The 18,458-nt window shown below is 40.7% G+C and overlaps 1 protein-coding gene across 1 annotated transcript; it reads right to left on the reverse strand.

Annotated features, from left to right (window-relative positions):
• Nucleotides 1-6,611: 6,611 nt before the first annotated feature.
• Nucleotides 6,612-8,432, reverse strand: LOC5567054 (odorant receptor 83a). Its single transcript, XM_001651379.3, has 4 exons — nt 7,263-8,432; nt 7,085-7,189; nt 6,872-7,027; nt 6,612-6,808 (listed from the first exon to the last, which is right to left on the reverse strand). The coding sequence occupies exons 1-4, from the start codon at nt 8,292-8,294 to the stop codon at nt 6,737-6,739; spliced, it is 1,365 nt and encodes a 454-aa protein (XP_001651429.2). The 5' UTR covers nt 8,295-8,432; the 3' UTR covers nt 6,612-6,736.
• Nucleotides 8,433-18,458: the final 10,026 nt, after the last annotated feature.

An 18,458-nucleotide genomic window follows, 5' to 3' on the forward strand; every position in this document is an offset into this window, starting at 1 on the left:
GTCTACATCGATTTGGAAAAAACAAAATTTGAAAAGTATCTTAGTTTCACTACTTAAGACATCCAGAAAGTTTCATTAAATTCTGAAGGGGTGCTGCCAATCGCGTGTCGAGTGGACGGCCTCTTGCTTCAACAATGAAATTAGTAAGAGTTTTGAGAGCATTGTCAACATCATGTTTTGTTTGCAAAGAAATGGTTACATCAAAATTCTCGCGGAACATTACTAAAGGACCTATGTACAAATGAGAGATTCTCTCCTCTCTCGTTCTCTTTTGATTATAACAGTGGAATACTAAAGATTTTGGGAAGTTTTTCACTATAGATCGAAAGTCAATTTCCTTGACTAGCGTTTTATACAAAAAAAAGCAACAGAAGAGATTAATGTGACTCAGTTATTAATGAAAGAGAAAGTAAACAAAGAGAGCCTCTCAATGTTAGATAGGTCCTTTAGTAATGTTACGCGAGAATTATTATGGATTTATATTTCATATGTATTCTAGTGGGCTCTCTCTGTTAATAACTGAAATTGGAGCTGATAGGACTGAGAATCGATGTTTGAACAAATCTCGCGAAACATTACTAAAGGACCTATCTAACATTGAGAGGCTCTCTTTGTTTACTTTCTCTTTCATTAATAACTGAGTGACATTAACCTCTTCTGTTGTGTTTTTTGTATGAAACGATAGTCAAGGAAATTGACTTTCGATCTATAGTGAATAACTTCCCAAAATCTTTAGTATTCCACTGTTATAATGGAAAGAGAACGAGAGAGGAGAGAATCTCTCATTTGTACATAGGTCCTTTAGTAATGTTCCGCGAGAAATGTTTATGCGATTTCTTGAATATACCGATATGGGGTAACATTGGGGCCCAGATAGCCGTAGCGGTAAACGCGCAGCTATTCAGCAAGACCAAGCTGAGGGTCGTGGGTTCGAATTCCACCGGTCGAGGATCTTTTCGGGTTGGAAATGTTCTCGACTTCCCAGGGCATAGAGTATCTTCGTACCTGCCACACGATATACGCATGCAAAAATGGTCATTGGTATAGTAAGCTCTCAGTTAACAACTGTGGAAGTGCTCATAAGAACACTAAGCTGAGAGAGACGTTACGCCAGAAAGAAGAAGAAGACTTGCGCACCTTTGTGAAGAAACATTGCGCACCTATGTGAAAACGATCAATAATAATGAAAATGTCTCTACTTGCTAAAAATTGCCATGATTTAATCATGGTGCTTGAGGCAGAATATGAAGGCCAAACTCTTACAAGTCATTTTTCTTGAATGGAATGTTGCGTGCAATAAACTGCAAGAAAACGGTCAACACACAACTGTCGTACATAAATTTAGGCTTAAGGTTAAGATAAATCTAAGCCAAACCTCAAATTTTCAAGAGCACGAATCTGGAAAACCAAACATCCGTTTAAGCTGAAAACTTAATCGATTGGTCACTCGCTGGTGGTGACCAATCGATTAAGTGTTTAGCTCAATCGGATGTTCGGTTCTCCAGATTTGTGCTCTTGAAAATTTCAGGATTGGCTTCGATTCATCTTCACGTCAAGTCAGTACTCTTTACGCTTCAAACATTTGTGCTTTCAGTTCCGAAGGTTTATGTCAATTTCATAATTTCTATTCCTTGTTCTCGTACTAATAAATCTGTAGAGAATACCTACGTGATACAATTTATCGATAATAATTACACTTACTTCAAAATTTAATTGCGTAATTCGCTTCAAACATTAAAACGATCGTTTCAAAAATCGCCTATTTTGTATTGATTACAGACTGTTCCAAGCTGATTGTTACCCGTTTCAATTTCACCCAGAAATTCAATTTAGCCGGAATATTAATTTGCGCCGGAAAGGACGGACGATGAAATTGCATTACAAGATAATCTCTTGTGATGCTAGGATAAAGCTAGCTACATAGCGATCCAGATTGGTTGAGCCTGAAGGGATCAACTTCATCAGCGTGTAGTTTCACGGTATACACGACTAAAGCTTCATCGTCATCATCACCGCCATTCTGTGTAGAGAAGTTGTTACTCGAGGTGGTTAGTATTAGCACGATGAACATTTTTACTTTGCTTTTAGACCGTCGCCGAACTAGCTTTTGATTGCATCATAAAAGTTAATTAATTTCTGCGAAAATATTTCAATTTTGCTTTAGCAGATTGACAGTGACGCGATATAAACTGCTGCTTTGTAATATGCTGGTGCATACTATCAGGGGCGCATCTTAAAACTCGTAACTCGTAAAACTTCCAATTTTCACCGCAGCATAACAGTGGTGGGTATCCAGAAATAAGAGGTAAGTAGCTGGCGAAATAGATATTCATCGCGTCTTGTGATATGCTAAATAAACATTCAATGATTTTAATTGAAAAAAATATGGAAACAGCATTAAAGCTGTTAGCAATAAGAAAAAGTACACTTATGTTAAATAATGTATAGAATGTATTAAAATTACATAGGTCGACTTTCCACATCTCGATATTCTACATCTCGATATCTTTCCCTATGTCGATGATTTCTTTGGTCTTGGTTCAATTGGTATTTCGATATCGTCCTTATCTCGATATGTATCTCCATATCTCCATATCTTGATGTGTGATTGTTGATTTTCCTTCCCGATTTTCTCTCCATATGTCAATATGCCCATTATCAAAGGTTACTAGCTCAGATTTTAGTGGTTCAAAACAATTCGGGAAAATGAAATGTCTGTCTGTTTATTATTTTTCTGGTTACGGAGTAATTTCCAATCCAGTATTTCTAGTATTTGTTATTTGTCTCGATCTCTCCCTATCTCGATGGTCCTTTCGATATCGAGATGTGGAGAGTCGGCTGTAGTCTTAATTTTGAATGACACAACTTTTTAAAGCCATTTTATTATGATCCATTGCTTTGTTTCATCAATTTGTTAAAAAAAATAACGATAAAAAATAATGGTAATATGAGGTGTGTTATTTGAACACATAGGGGAAGACGGGGTAAGACCGCCCCCCTAAGCAATTTAATTCATATGTCAAAATCTAGAATCTATAAATCCTTTTTCGACGCAGCATGTCGTATTTTGAAGCCTTAGGTATGATCAAAAAATATCACAGGTGTTGTATTTCTAAAAAATATTTATTTCTTAAAGCTTCAAAAAAGTGATGTCTTATCACGATTATTTTTAGCGATGGGGTAAAACCGCCCACCCATGGGGTAAGAGCGACCACCACGATTTTCGTACACAATTTTGCGAAAAAAATATATCAGTTCCCAGTGATTCTAAAAAGTATAATGTTTTATGAATTCTACATTGATAAACGTGGATATTGAATCATTTTTAGGATTCATTATTCCTAAAAACTTGAATATATACCTATTAGTTCCTTGAAACACCCATATTTTGGAAAAACTATGCGGGTTTAGCTTGTATTTTTCACAAAATTGATTTCATTTCACTTGAACAGTAATGTACAACGTTGTTACATTTTTATACCAAATAACTGTAAACTGTTATTTATACCAAATAACTGTTTACACAGTTATTTGGTATATATCAGAGGTGGCAGTCTTACCCCGTCAACAGTGGTCGGTTTTACCCCGCTTGCGCAATTTTGACAACTATGGCCCTATTTCAAAGCTTAATGTTTACAATTCATATTTCACTTCACCGAAGCATACTTCACATTTCTGTTAAAGCATACACGGATAATTTGTTATGTTTTACCAAAAAAATCCCTTCCGAAATCCTTAAGAGGAGCATCTGTTAAATTTAGATCAAATTCACTATCGACAAGCAGAAACTTTGTTTTTGACATTTGTTATGACAAATTTGATGTAAATATCACACTAAATGCTCCGGAATGTCAAAAATCTTGTGTTCATGGAAAGTGTTTGGTGAACTTTTAAGAAAATTGCCATTTTCATGCCAAACTGAAGGTGGTCCGTCTTACCCCGGCGGGCGCTCTTACCCCGTCTTCCCCTACCATAAAATTTAATCGTGCCGATAAAAAATGAAAATCAGAGCCGATAAATGTGACTCGTCTATAGATAATCTGGAACGTTCATTAGGATATTTTTCTGAAAATCTCAAAAACAAAAAAAAATGGTGTGTTCTCCTGATATAACATTACATTCCATTGAAACCTCAAAGTTTTTTTTTAACTCGTTTATTTGGCAGACTCGGGCGCCGTATGGAAAAACAAAGCCGAAATTGTTTTCTTTTTGATTACTTTATTTACATTTCAATATTTGTATTTATTTTAAAAACTATGTTAGTTTGGGGAAGTTTTAAGGTTAGGGAATACATTTGTACAACAGGAAAGGAAAGGATTTTTCGGGATTTCTTAAGTTACTTAGACTACTATGCTGATGGAGCTTGAAGGGACAGGATGTCCAGATCTGAAACGAATCTAAACAAAAGCGGTTTGTGGTAGACACGACGAGAAGAGGACAATTTGAAGGGGAAAAAGAGAGACAGGGAACGAACGACAATCAAACTCGGATATCGGTACGCTTCAAAAACAGATAGATAAAATTCATATATTCTAAATCAAGGCCCGCCAACACTTCCCTGACAGGTTTCTGCTGTTTTCCCCGGATCCGGAGAGTTTCAGTCAGCTCGGGTCTGATGCCACGATGCTCACCGCATCCCCACACAACATGTTCGATATCCTGGTAAGCCACGCCGCAAACACAGAGATTGCTTTCAGAGAGCCCAATACGGTGGGTATGCGCGCTTAACGAATAGTGATTGGACATAAGCCGACACATGACACGTATGAAATCACGGCTCATGTCCAACCCCTTAAACCATGGTTTTTTCGACACGTTGATGATCTCCGAAATATTTTTTTCAAAATACATTTGTTATTCGAATCTAAAAATTTTAAAATAATAACTTATTCGGTGAGATTTGCCCCAATTCTAATGCAGTTTCAGTAAGCATTGCTGTAGGAGAAATTTGAACACCCCTAGGATCTTTTTTTTTTTAATTGATCTGTCGACATGAATACATCAACTAGTGCAAAATGTCGCAAATAAAAACAGAAACTTTTTTGAACCTCACAAAATTTATGGACATGGACACGTGAAAAAGAATTTGAAAATCAGTTGTATCCTAGTCAAAAATGCATTTAGATGCTTTTTTGATCCTGTAGCTCCTAATCTTAAGGTCTGAAATCTTGGAGCAACACGCAGCCCCCAATTTAATAAACGAATTGCTACATTTATCACTAGAAGGAGAGAAATTCTTACAGGAATCAGTTTTGCACTTAATATGAGGAAGGAAGGATTGTTCCAAGGATGTTTTCCAAATGTTTATGTTACTTTATTAGAAATTCTATCCAAAACTCATTTATAACCTTTCCTTTAGACTCCTCGAGATATTTCTAGAATCATACCAAAAGTTATTTCATGCATTACATAAACCATTTTGTTCAGTAATATCTTTGTTTTGATATTTTACTCTGGATATTCTTTCAGGAATAATTTCTCGGAGTTTTATTCACAACTAACACCAGCAACTATTTCAAGAATCTCCTAGATCACCAAATTTCCTCCACAAAATGTATTTTATTTTTTTATAATCTCAACTATAGCACTAAAAGTAATTTCATCAAAACCTTTTCCTGGATTTTTTTTAGCATAAAAACATTAGAAATAAATCTTTTAGAAAATCTTCGTTATTCCGATTTGGAACTCTCCATAACTCGATATTGAAGGGACCATCGAGTTAGAAAACTATCGAGTTAAAGAACATAAAACCAGTGCAAATGCGATCCAAGGGACCAACGAGGTGGCCATGGAATTCAAATTTACTATGGTTCTCCAACTCGATATCGAGATACCAAAGATCGAGTAAGGGAGAGTTGATTGTAAATGAGTTGTAAAATCTATTCCAATTTCGACACTATTGATTAATACAAGCTATGAAGAAGTTCCTATCCAAGGATCTACACGTCGGTGAAGTTTAAATGAAAGCCACGCAAAAAGACTGCACAGCCAGCAGCAAAAGCTAAAATCTAAAAATCCGTCGGATCCAATAGTGGTAAAATCTATTCTTTATTTTTTCCAAATGAAGAATTTTTTGAGGAAACTCTAAAATAATTCTTGGAACAGAGACAACTCTGAGATCATTAGGAAAAATTTTAAGGCATTCAAAGTGTTGTTGAAAATTTATAAGGAGATATTTTTGAAAAGGGAAAGCAGAAAAACTTTTTGAATTAGTTCATGGAAAAGAACGAATCTTTCATTCCGAAAGATCAATTCAAGGTATACACTACCCACCATAAGTATGGAATCGTTGCAATACTGAGTATTGCAGCACTTTTAAGTTTAGCATCACCCAAAATCCAGTCATAATTTTTTCAACAAAAATAAAAAATCGCAGGGGTTTAAAGACGTATTTTTTAAGATGACCTCAAAAATACATTTATCTAGCACTCCAGAATCACGAGCTAATATTCATTTTTGGTGATGCTAAACTTTTCAAGGTGCTGCAATATTCAGTATGAGTGTTGCAATACGCGATTCCATACATATGGTGGGTAGTGTAATTACGAGACGAATATGAGAGAAAATAGTTGAATAAGCTTCTTGGAAAGCATGTACAATATATCCTGAAGTAACCGTTTCGAAAATAGTTGATTATCCTGTCTTTCAATTAATGGTTATTTGCAAAATATTTCCAAGTATAGTTACAACTATTCGAGATAATAAGAAAATTTTTATTGATTATGACTGTTACAATTTAACTAGTATGGCGACTACCGTTTTGCAGCTTCTTGAGGATTGTGTAGTATGAAAATGCTGCAGTCAGAACCTGTTAATAAAATTGAACCACACTTAGCTCACAAAAATCTATACCAAAACGTAACAGACCTACCGATCGGTATGTATCGAAATCTAAAGAATACAGTTTTAGAGCGGTTAGCTTTAGCGGTTTCTGTGAAGCCATCAGAAGAAATATGACACGTTGACGAGACTGTGCTCCACATTTGTACCAGTTGGACTTCAACAATGCACCACTTACTTTAAGACTCTGTAGAAGAATCAAAAATATGAATTTTCTAGAAGTTGTTTTACTTTATCAAACCACCTGGTTTTTTAGGGTTTCGCCCAAATAGCAGAACAAGAATAGCTCTGTCATCGTCAACACGAAGTATTCACCAATGTTCATCAATTTCATAACACTTAGATCAGTCTGTTGAATAAAAAAATGAATCATAATGGTGAATGATCTATCTAGTTTGATTAAATTCAAAGAATAAACTTACCACTGTGGCCATATAGGATAGCAAGCAAAGTAAACTCAACATCTGTCCAAGCTTCAATAGTACAAACGGATGAAAGCCTTCTTCTAGCAATCGACAGAAATGTATCAGCAAGACGTGATGATCTACGCACTCATCAAGAGCCGTTGCTAATTCATCTTGCAGGTAATGCAAATATTGGTGCTTTTCCGCAACAGGAGCCAATTTTTTGGTAGTCGTTCTTGGTGCCTTGGACAACTCTTCCAGGAACACTTCCTTAATGTAAAGATCGTTCGGATTGCGCAAAGCTTTCTCCAATACTGCCTGGGAAGCGGACAGTTTGAACCGATTGCCATTCCTGTTGATCAAGGCGGTGTAGTACACGTTACTGAGACTACAGCAAAGTATGTCGAATTGTCCGCATACAATGAAAATGTACATCATCAGCAATGCTCCAGTCATTCCGTAAACGAGCCCGACTTGAAGTTGGCCCAGTACTTGTCCCAGATATGCCAACTCGTAATATGGAGATCGATGCACTTCAAATGGGTACCAGCACTGCAAGGGAAGCACCATCTCACGCTGAAGAATTGGGAAAATAGCCCAATGCATTGTCCCGAGCACACACGTAACAATCCAAATCTTGAACAGCCGAATGAAGTAACGCCTCGAGGATTCGAATTTCACAAAATTTAATCCAGCTGCTGACCGTTGTTTAAACCGATACTTGAGGAACTCAATCAGTACGAGATTTTTATGATAGTAAAGTCGAAAGTTAACATTTATCAGCAACATCAGGCAATAGATAATGGTGCTAACCATCACCAGGAACAGATCGTCAAAATTGTCCAAACTGTTCAGCACCGTTATGACGTGGAAAATAGCAATGTGCAGACATATGAATTGCCAAAATAAGTAGTAGAGCACGTTAAGCACTAGAGAAGTTTTATAACGCTGGAGCCACACAGGAAGATGTCTGTTGTAGTCGTACGGCCATAAGGCAACAAATCTCATGAGGAAGAATATAATCGACAAATCTTTGCTCAGTTCATCCATTTTACTTGGCTTGTAGTTAAGGATCCAACTTTTTCCGAGGTTCCAACCAAGAAGTTCAGTTTAACGTATGAACATTTTCAAAAGAGGTTTCTATCACCTTTACCGATCTGATAAACATAATGTGCAGCAATTACTGTAGTGAATATGTGATACTGATTGCCAACGCATCGATGCTTCTGCTTAAAAGGGGGAAGAAGAACATGGGTAATGGTATCCACTTTTGGTGAATTAAAAATTCAAAAGTTGAAAATTACATTTTCTATTGAATTAAAAAATCTTTTCACCTTCTAATCATTTATTGATAACCTTATTTATCAATCACTTATAGTTTCCTCTGCAAAGGGTTACGCCAACCAAATCGATAATGAATAGTTCCGTAATAGATTAAGACAACATTCTCACCAGAGCTAGCACTGTATTGTGTGCCTGTTGATTGATCGGTTGTTTCAATGCGTAAATCCTTTTCAGGGATGCCAAGTCGTATTTCTAAAAACAAAGCCACAGTCTCATATATCGACAAATCCGGAAATCACTACAGCATACAGCATTTTATAACGTTCATCCTCTGATTAACGATCAATGCTCCGTCATTGTAATCATCGTTATCATCGAAACTTCGAAAGCAGTTTTTCTGTTGAAAACTAAAAATTATTCGATGAAAATTTGTTCACTGTGTTTTGGTTGGAGAATAGAATACAGTGAACACATTTTCTTGTAAATTATCCTGATTTTGAACAAAAAAACTGCTTTTGGAAATTCCGAAATCAATAATTGTTGAAAATGTTCTTATTCTCCGGCTATTTTGGAATTGGAAGACACGACATTTTTTTTATCTAAACTTGTAGAAGCTTGAAATTGTTTTTTTTTGTTTATTGTTCAACGTTGGAATTATCTGTTGTATTTATTATCTTTTCAAAATATCATCTTTATTTGTAAACCAAATCGTCCCAAATTTTATCGTCGCTTTATTATTCGAATATAAAATGTTGTTGAATTTATTATTCTTTCAGAATGTCATCTTTTTTTTTATAGCTGTTGATCTTTATCCTATTACAACTTCCAAAGTAAGTCAGAGCCTTTTCTGCCTATAAAATTTAACAGTGTGACCGTAGGTAAGAATTTGAAATGCGTGGGCCAGACCTGATACAGTTGCCTATAGAACAAATTGGTGACCTTGAAGTGTCTGCGTATAATACACTTTTTCACGTAGAATAAAACGACAAATTTTGACGACCTTTTAGGAAACGATTTTGACGAAGTGCATCAAAAGTCGATAATTTCGATTGATAATAAGTTGATAACTAATTGAATCGAAAATAATCAAACAAGAGAATTGTGTTTATCCTGTGTATCGCGTGAGGTTAGACTAGTCAACTTAGCTGATAAAAGTTGCCTTGCATCTATATAAAATCAACTCGTCGTGATTCATTCTACTACAGAAGTATCGACGAAATGTCATTCGACCAAATGTCATAGATTCCATTTGACACATACATCATCTGTTATTTTGTTATGTGATGTTATGATGTTATTTTTGGACATCGGCATCGTGACCAACGCTACCTATCGATCACTAAGTGGAAGACAAAGCATTTCGACAAGGATCTTTTCGTCGAAGCACTCCGAGCAGTAAGCGACGCTACATGGATGCAGGAGAGCAGGCACAAGCGTTGGCGAGAGCGTGTGATGCAACTATACCGAGAAAATTGGAGCCAAGGAATCAGCGGCGTCCTGCATATTGGTGGAACGACGGACTCAGCACCCTACGTGTAGCCTGCTTAAGAGCCAGAAGATGCGTGCAGAGAGCTAGATCCGAAGCCAGCATGGCAGAGCGTAAAGTGACCTACCGACTGGCCAGAACCGCGTTCAAACGGGAGATAGCGACGAGTAAAACGAACTGCTGCAAGGAGTTGTCCCGGGAAGCTGACGCAAATCCCTGGGGCAACGCCCATCGAGTAATGATGGTGAAGATCAAGGGCCCAGTTACCACAGTTGAAATGAGCTCCGATAAACTGAAGGCGATAGTGGACGGTCTCTTTCCTATGCATGCTCCCAATGCGTAGCCACCCACACCACCGTACGCTGACATAGATGAAGAAAATGCCGGTATCCAAGTGTCTAACGTCGAGCTGATAACGGTTGCAAAAAGACTGAAGCTGAACAAAGCTCCCGGACCCGGATGGTATCCCTAACGTAGCGCTAAGGGCCGCAATCTTGGCGTTCCCAGTCATATTCAGGATAGCGTCAGATGCAAGGTGCAGAAGCTGGTGTTACTGCCAATACCGGGAAAACCGCCAGGAGATCCTGCTTCATATAGACCAATGTGCTTGCTGGATACTCTTGGCAAACTTTTGGAAAAGGTCATCCTCGGCAGGCTAACGATCTACACGGAAGGCGAGAACGTATTGTCGAAAAGGCAGCTCGGATTCCGTAAAAAGACTTCAACGGTGGATGCTTTTCGGGCAGTCATCGCGTGCGCGGAGAAAGCGTCCAAGCAGAAGAGGAGAGGCAATCGATACTGCGCAGTGGTACCAATAGACGTCAAGAACGCGTTCAACAGTGCCAGTTGGGAGGTTATCGCTGTAGCCCTACACAGAATGCGGGTTCCCGGATATCTGTGTAAAGTTTTGCAAAGCTATTTTCAGAACCGGGTACTGGTCTACGACACAAACCAGGGACGGATGTCAATTGAAGTCACGGCGGGAGTTCTACAAGGATCCATACTAGGTCCAACATTGTTTGTTTGTTTGTTTGTTTGTTTATTGTCCAGTAGCGTAAGATACATATCTTTTAAATTACTACCTCCGGTCTCGCACTCGTTAAAACTCTACATACTAAACTAATGCTATAAAACTAGCCTACCATAGCAAAATTACAAATCTAATTATTGCGGTTCCAAAAGTCGATGCAGCCTCTCTTGAATATTACTTCCGAAGATGAACGTTTCACTTCGGGTGGTAAGGAGTTCCAATTTACAACACCTCGAACGAACAGTGAACTCGCGTAACATACCGTATTATTTGCTGGGATTATCAGGTTCTGCAAACGGCGACCACGAGTTTGCATTAATCTACGGTGCAGTACAGCTGGGGAGTTATTCGTCAGCAAACTTCTCAGGAACATGCAGGAGCGGTAAGCGTAGAATCCTTCTAGGTTGCATCCAATAAGATTCTGTTGCAGATGACTCACATGATCAAAACGGCTCAGCCCATAGACGTAACGTACGCAGCAGTTTAGGGCCACACGAAGTCTGCCGAAGGAACTTGCACTAGGACGGACATGAAGGACATCCCCGAACAAGAAATGTGGCAGAATCAAGGCTTTGAAGAGTTTCAGCTTTGTAGCAATCGTCGCAGTGTATGTACAACTATACAAGGTTCGAAGGCTCGCGTAGATCTTTCCGCATTGCTGTGCTATAAGTCCATCCCATAGCAGATCATTTTGGAAAACGAAACCAAGGTTGATTACACCTTCCGTCCATGCGATTCTATGGCCGTTCATCACTATTGCGGATGCCGGTGAAACGGGACCGTTCACTCTGCGTCGTTGATTTGCAATGTACATTGCCTTACTCTTAGCTGGATTTACGTGGAGTTCGTTCCGCCTCGACCAATCCGCAACTAGTGCAAGATCAGTATTCATCATCGTGACTAACTCGCGACTACAGGGACCCATGCGACTGATGTAAAGTTGCACATCATCGGCGTATATTTGAATTGAGCAATATCTTAGCACACTTGGTAGATCGTTTATGTGGCAACAAAACAGTAACGGTCCAAGTACTGAACCTTGAGGTACACCAGACGACGCCTCAGCGCTGCTTGACATACGATCACCACAGAAGACGGTCTGCCTTCTATCGACCAGATACGATTGTATTAGACTAACAGCGGCATTGGAAAAGTTGAACTGTGATTCCAGCTTGTCCAGAAGTTTTCCATGCGGAATAGTGTCAAATGCCTTCGAAAAATCTAGTAGCACTAGTATACCGGTGCCTTTTTTATCGACGATAGCTCCTAAATCATCGTGAACTCTGAGGACTGCCGTTTTGATGCTTTGACCTCCACGGAAACCAGCTTGATACTCGGAAAGTAAGCTGTTGTTTTCAATGTAAGACGTCATTTGCTGTTTCAGTACTTTCTCAAAAGCTTTTGACAGTGCACAGAGAATGCTGATCGGTCGCAGATTACTAATATCGCTCAAATGCGCTTTCTTTCTCAGAGGCAGAACTTTAGCGTGCTTCCAGCAGTCGGGAAAGGTAGAAGTCCTGATGAATAAGTTAAACAGATGCGTTATATGTTGAATAGCAAGCGGAAGGATGATCTTGATGAAACATATCGGCAGACCGTCCATTCCAACTGCATTTGATTTAATTTCCCAGATCGCATTTACGACTTCCCAGTACTCTACAGGTCGAAAATAGAAATTGTACGGCGAAGGTGGTGCAGCTACTGTATGTCGTCGAGTTCGGTCAGTGTTGTTGCTGAAGTTCGACAAGAAAGCATCGTTCACTTCATCCGGATTGAACTCACACGAACGTGCCGATTTGTTCTTGCCAACTCCGAGGCTTTTTACCCGTTGCCAAAGAGTTTTCGAAGGGGTTCTGCTGTCCAAGAAACGATGCAGGTACTGTTGCTTGGCCTGAGAAATTTTTGTAGTAGCCCGGTTCCTCGTAACTTTGTACCGTTGCCGCATGGTTTCTTTCAAATGCGAGGGAGCTTGTAACCAGTCCTTATAAGCTAAATTACGTTCGAGCAAAGCTTGCCGTACACTATCGCAGAACCAGGGGTTGTGTCGACGGCGATTGTTGATAACACGAAGAGGAATACACGCATCGTGCACCGTTTTTAAATGCGTCTGGAAAAATTGCATGGCTTCGTTCGGATTAACAATATCGTAAAAGCGATTCCACGGTACAGAGAGAAGCGCATATTCCAATGAATGTATATTAAAATTGGTATAATCACGGTATGTTGATAGGCTTGATGGTTTCGTGATGTCGATATCTACTGACATATAGAGCAGATCGTGGTGCGACAATCCAGGAAAACTAGTCTGACCAAACCGCAAAATAGTTTCGCTGCGGCTGGTTAGAAAAAAGATCCAGTTGTGAGCACCCAGCACCGTGGAAGAAAGTCGGTTCTTCGCCAATGGATGTCAACGAAAATGCACCGAGGACTGTTTCTAATTGCATGCGCTTGTTGCTGGGACGAAGCATGTCAGTATTGAAATCGCCCACCAGAAAAATACTATCGTAGCGAATAGAAAAATCGGCTAGTTTTTCTGACAGGAAAGATGAACAGTCGTTGTCCGGCGGATTGTAGATGGTCATCAGTAGGATCTTATGCCCATCCACTCGAAATTCTAAGGCCAAGCATTCTGTTTTGTCTGTAGATTCCGTAGAGAGCACTGAACGAAAGATGTTGGAACAAGCCATATGTTCTCTGTAGTAGACCACAATACCACCGCCACGCCTATACGATCTGTCGTTTCTCATCACGGAGTAGCCGGGAATACCGATGCTGCGGTCACTGTTGTTGGAAGTTAGCCACGACTCAGTGAAGCATGCAACTGCCACTTTGGAACCCGTCAGAAGATCTCTAACTTCATCGAGCTTGCTAGAATTTCGCGCACACAGACTTTGAGCATTTCCGTGGCAAATATTGAGCTTTTCACCGTAGAGAGCGGCGTTCAACACTGCACCGGGGATGTTCGTTCGAGTGTCATTTTGTGTCGGTAACATTAAGTGAAATGTGGGAAGCAATTTCGAGAGGGCTGCATTATTACGGAGGGATAAAATACAAGTTGGTCTAACATACAATTTAAATCAATCACAAATACAAAAGTAACAAAACTACATAAACATACTTCAAAAGTGAACGAAAATACATAGTTACGAATATTTATCCAAGTCTCTCTCAGACTGTATCTCGATGGTTGGACCATTAGCCGCAGGCTTTATGTAGACGACTCCGTGCTTGGTGTAGACCGATGACAGTTTGCCCGATTTTTTTAGATGTAGTGCCGCCGACTTCAGCTTGCGTGCTTCGATTGTGAGGCTTTCATTGATGTACACACGCCGATCAGAGTCCAACCCCATGTGTCTCAGCTTCAGGTCACGTTTTTGCAGATACGCGCTGTAAAACTCATCCCTTGTTGACTTCAGTGCAAACTCAGCAACGATGAGACCGTCTGCGTTCGTTTTGCTACCTGATTTCAAGCGCCGAGCTTCCACTACTAGAGTGGCCGTGTCCCTCACAGCCAGATGTCGACCGATTGCTCCTGAGGTCGAACTCAAGTTTTCACCAGGCTCGGATGGAATGCCGCTAATGATAAGCTCGTTGCGATTTTCGAGCGCCCCGCATTTTTGGGACACACTGTCAACTCTTTGATTTAGAGACTCCAACGCGGTGTCATGTTGATGAAATTTTGCTGCGCATTCATCTTTGACGGATTTCAAGTCGCACTTCAGTTCAGTCTTGATGGCATCAATTTTGTCGTTGACGTCTTTGATTTCGCTGCGTACAGAGTCAATCAGCTGCCTAGTTTCAGAGAATTGCTTCAACATAGTCTCCATCATATTTTCCAGTGTGATTGGATTTTCTTCACTTTGTGATGAAGACGACCTATCCAGGTTGGGATCATCCATTCGCTGCCGTTTATTCGTCATCGGTGTGTTGTTGTTGCTAGCAGGAGGAGTACGCTGCAGACTCGCCATCGTGTGAAGAACGGGTGATTGCGGTTGTGTTTGTGGATCTGAATGACGACAGCTGCTGGGATCTGAGCACAGCACAATAGCAATGGAGAAGCTAGTTGAGTTTCGGACAAAATTTATGATTGCGATATTATGCTCCAATCAACTAGCGCGTCGACTAGATAACACGTACGCGATCAACATGAATGCTTCGGTTCGCGATACAGTGGTAAACGGGAAATTCGAATCGGTAGAACTCAACTTTTTGAAGCAGTTTTTCTCCGCGACTATCTACGACACATTCTCGCGTCCGTCGTTTGTATATCACTTGTGGAACATGATGTACGATGGAGTGCTAACCTTGTCACTGCCGAATAGAGTCGAGCTCGTCGGGTTCGCAGATGACGTCGTTCTTGCGATAACTGGTGAGACTGCGGGGGAGGTGGAGATGCTGACGGCGGAATCGCTAGACACCATTGAATCGTGGATGACTGGAGTCAAGCTGCAGTTGGCTCATCATCAAACGGAAGTGGTGCTGGTCAGCAACTGCAAGGCGGTTTAGCTGTTGGAGATCAACGTCGGAGGGTACGCAATCCCATCGAAGCGCTCTCTAAAGCATCTCGGAGTAATGGTCGACGACAGGCTAAACTTCAACAGCCACGTAGACTATGCCTGCGAAAAGGCAGCGAAAGCAGCAAACACCGTAGCTAGGGTCATGCCCAACATTGGAGGACCAAGAAGCAGCACGAGGCGACTTCTAGCGACCGTATCATCGTCTATACTGAGGTATGGAGTCCCGGCTTGGGCTGCAGCGTTGGGAACCAAACGTAACCGAGACAAGCTGGCAGGTACGTTCCGGCTCATGGCTATACGGGTGGCGAGTGCCTACCTCACTATATCATATGAGGCAGCAGTGTTGTGAAAAACTCAATTTCTCACAACTCACGCTTGAGATTTTTCATGCGTGAGTTGTCAATCATGCAACTCAGCAGTCAAAAAATCATGGATGAGTTGGCTCATCTTTTTAACTCATTGTCTCGTATTTCCACAATTTACTCACTCACGACAATAATTTCTTGTTAGTCTGGTAAAATTATGTTAATCCTTTCTAACGTAAACAACAATATTCGGGTTTCACGAGTTTTTGCCGGGTTTTGCAACTGAATCATTTTTTACGGTTTGAGTTGATTGAGTTGATTTTGCATCAAAATCTCAAGCGTGAGATTTGCGAAGCAGATCTCTAATGAGTTTGCTCTCACGGGAGAGCGTATTGATTGAGATTTTGAGTGTGAGTCTATCAACACTGTGAGGCAGTGTGCGTTATCGTCGGATGGACATCGTACGCTACCAGCAAAGGGACACTAGGAATGTGAGGAATACCATTAGGTTAGATACAATGGCCAGGTGGCAGCAGGAGTGGAATAACTCGGAAAAATAAAGGTGGACCCACAGGCTCATTCCTAACGTGTCGGGGTGGACGACCAGATAACATGGAGAAGTTAACTTCTTCCTGACCCAGCTTCTGTCAGGCCATGGATGCATCCGGAACTATCTGCACAGATTCGGACACGCAGAATCTTCACATTGTCCAGCCTGGACAAATATAGAGGAGACACCGGAGCTTTTGACTGCCATAGGTTCAGGAATATACGATGCGAGATGATTCCAGAAACCGTAAGCATCCTAAATCCGGAAAACATCGTGCAGAACATGTGCCAGCAAGAAAGCAGCTGGAATGCGGTGAACAGGGGAAGAACGACGATTATGTCGTTGCTGCAAAGGAGATGGCGTGAAGACCAGGGAACTCCAGGTCGCGATCGGAGTAGACTAGATCTTCCGTCGGGGACTAGACCGAGTAGGTCGGGCGTAGCGTAGTATCGGTTAAAAGACGTCGGGGCGCTTGCAAACCGGTAGTTACAGAACCGACCCTGGCACTTGGCCAACTACGTTGAGTCGGCGTAGGCTGAGTTCACCTCCGGGGTCTAGCTGAGTAATTCGCGAAACAGCACCGGCAAATGATCGTCGAGGCGCCTGCGAGCCGGAAGCTTCCCACCACCGGAATCGCAGGACCGACCTCGGCATCTGCCCGGATAGCATCGGTTCGGGAGATCTTCCGCCGCCGGGGAAGTCTTCGTCGGAGTAGGATAGATCCACCGCCGGGGACTACTCTGAGTAGTATGTAGCATATCACCGGCTTGAGACGTCGAAGCGCCAGTGAACCGGAAGCCTCCCTCCAACCGGAATCGCTGGACCGAATTCGACACTCTACCGGCCAGTATCGAAGCATGAAGAAGCGCGTAGCCGGAGTAGGCTAGCTCCACCGCCGGGGACTAGGCTGAGTAGCATCGATCGTCACAAACCAGTTTTGGGTTGACGGGGAACCAGTTTTTGGAACCGGAAGTCATCCTCCAACCGGAATCGCTGGACCGACCTCGGCATCCAACTGGTCAACCAGGAGAGCTCGAACAGCAGTAGCGGAGAACGAGTCGTCGTAGAGCAACGAAGTGCACAGGGCTAAGTGGGAAGTTCAACAGGGCTCTGACGCGAGGCCAGCCCAAGGGAAGTATGCGTCATCGCACTGAAAGCTGTAAAGCCCCGGCGAGATCTTCAACCGCCAATTGGGCAAAACGAGTAGTCGCAGAAACACCGTAGAAATGTTGTATTGATCTGCGTTTTTGACGACATTAAGCTCTACAATCTCTCTGGATATCGTGCTGATTCGAACGACGATTTGAATTCCGGACACCGGCAATAATTCACTGAAATTGTCAATTTTCTTTGTGCTGCACGTAGAAAATGCTATAATTATGGAGCCCAAGTTAAAAAATTGGAATTTAGTCCAAAAATACCGTTGAAAAGGCATTTATTTCGGTAAAACCAGTACTTCATTGATCTCTATCAGATTATGTAGTCGTTTTTTGATGAAATAAATTTTAACATTTCATAAAATTAGTTTTAATATCAATAATTGAAAATGACACATTGGGGCGAAATTGATCACTATATAATTAAGCGTATTTTAGAAAGTAAAATTTCCTTATCTACTAAATTTGAATCTCCTGAATCTGAAAATGATGTCAAAATTCTTACAACTTGTGTATATCATCATTTTACTGCAAAATTAAACTTTGTAAATCTGCATAATACGCCTAAATGTATGCAATTTCCCTTGAAATAAGCACGTTCTTGAACAATAAACGCTTTTATAAGCAAAAAACTGTTCTTGTAATGCTGTACGATTTCAAAAATGAGTTCAGCAGTTCATACTGAAGCTTACACAACATTTTTAGCACTCAAAGTTCGTATACAGGCTTAGCACCAGCGGATTGTTTAGTACCGACATTTTCAACAGTATTGCTGACACCTTAAAAAAAAAATGCAAAACAGAAAATGAAATAGTTTAAAATTATCATTAGACATCTATAAACTAGAAATTATGGAATGTTTGTTATGCCAACGAAGTTTTAAGC

This window comes from Aedes aegypti, chromosome 3, assembly GCF_002204515.2.
Source record: "Aedes aegypti strain LVP_AGWG chromosome 3, AaegL5.0 Primary Assembly, whole genome shotgun sequence".
Taxonomy (NCBI): domain Eukaryota; kingdom Metazoa; phylum Arthropoda; class Insecta; order Diptera; family Culicidae; genus Aedes; species Aedes aegypti.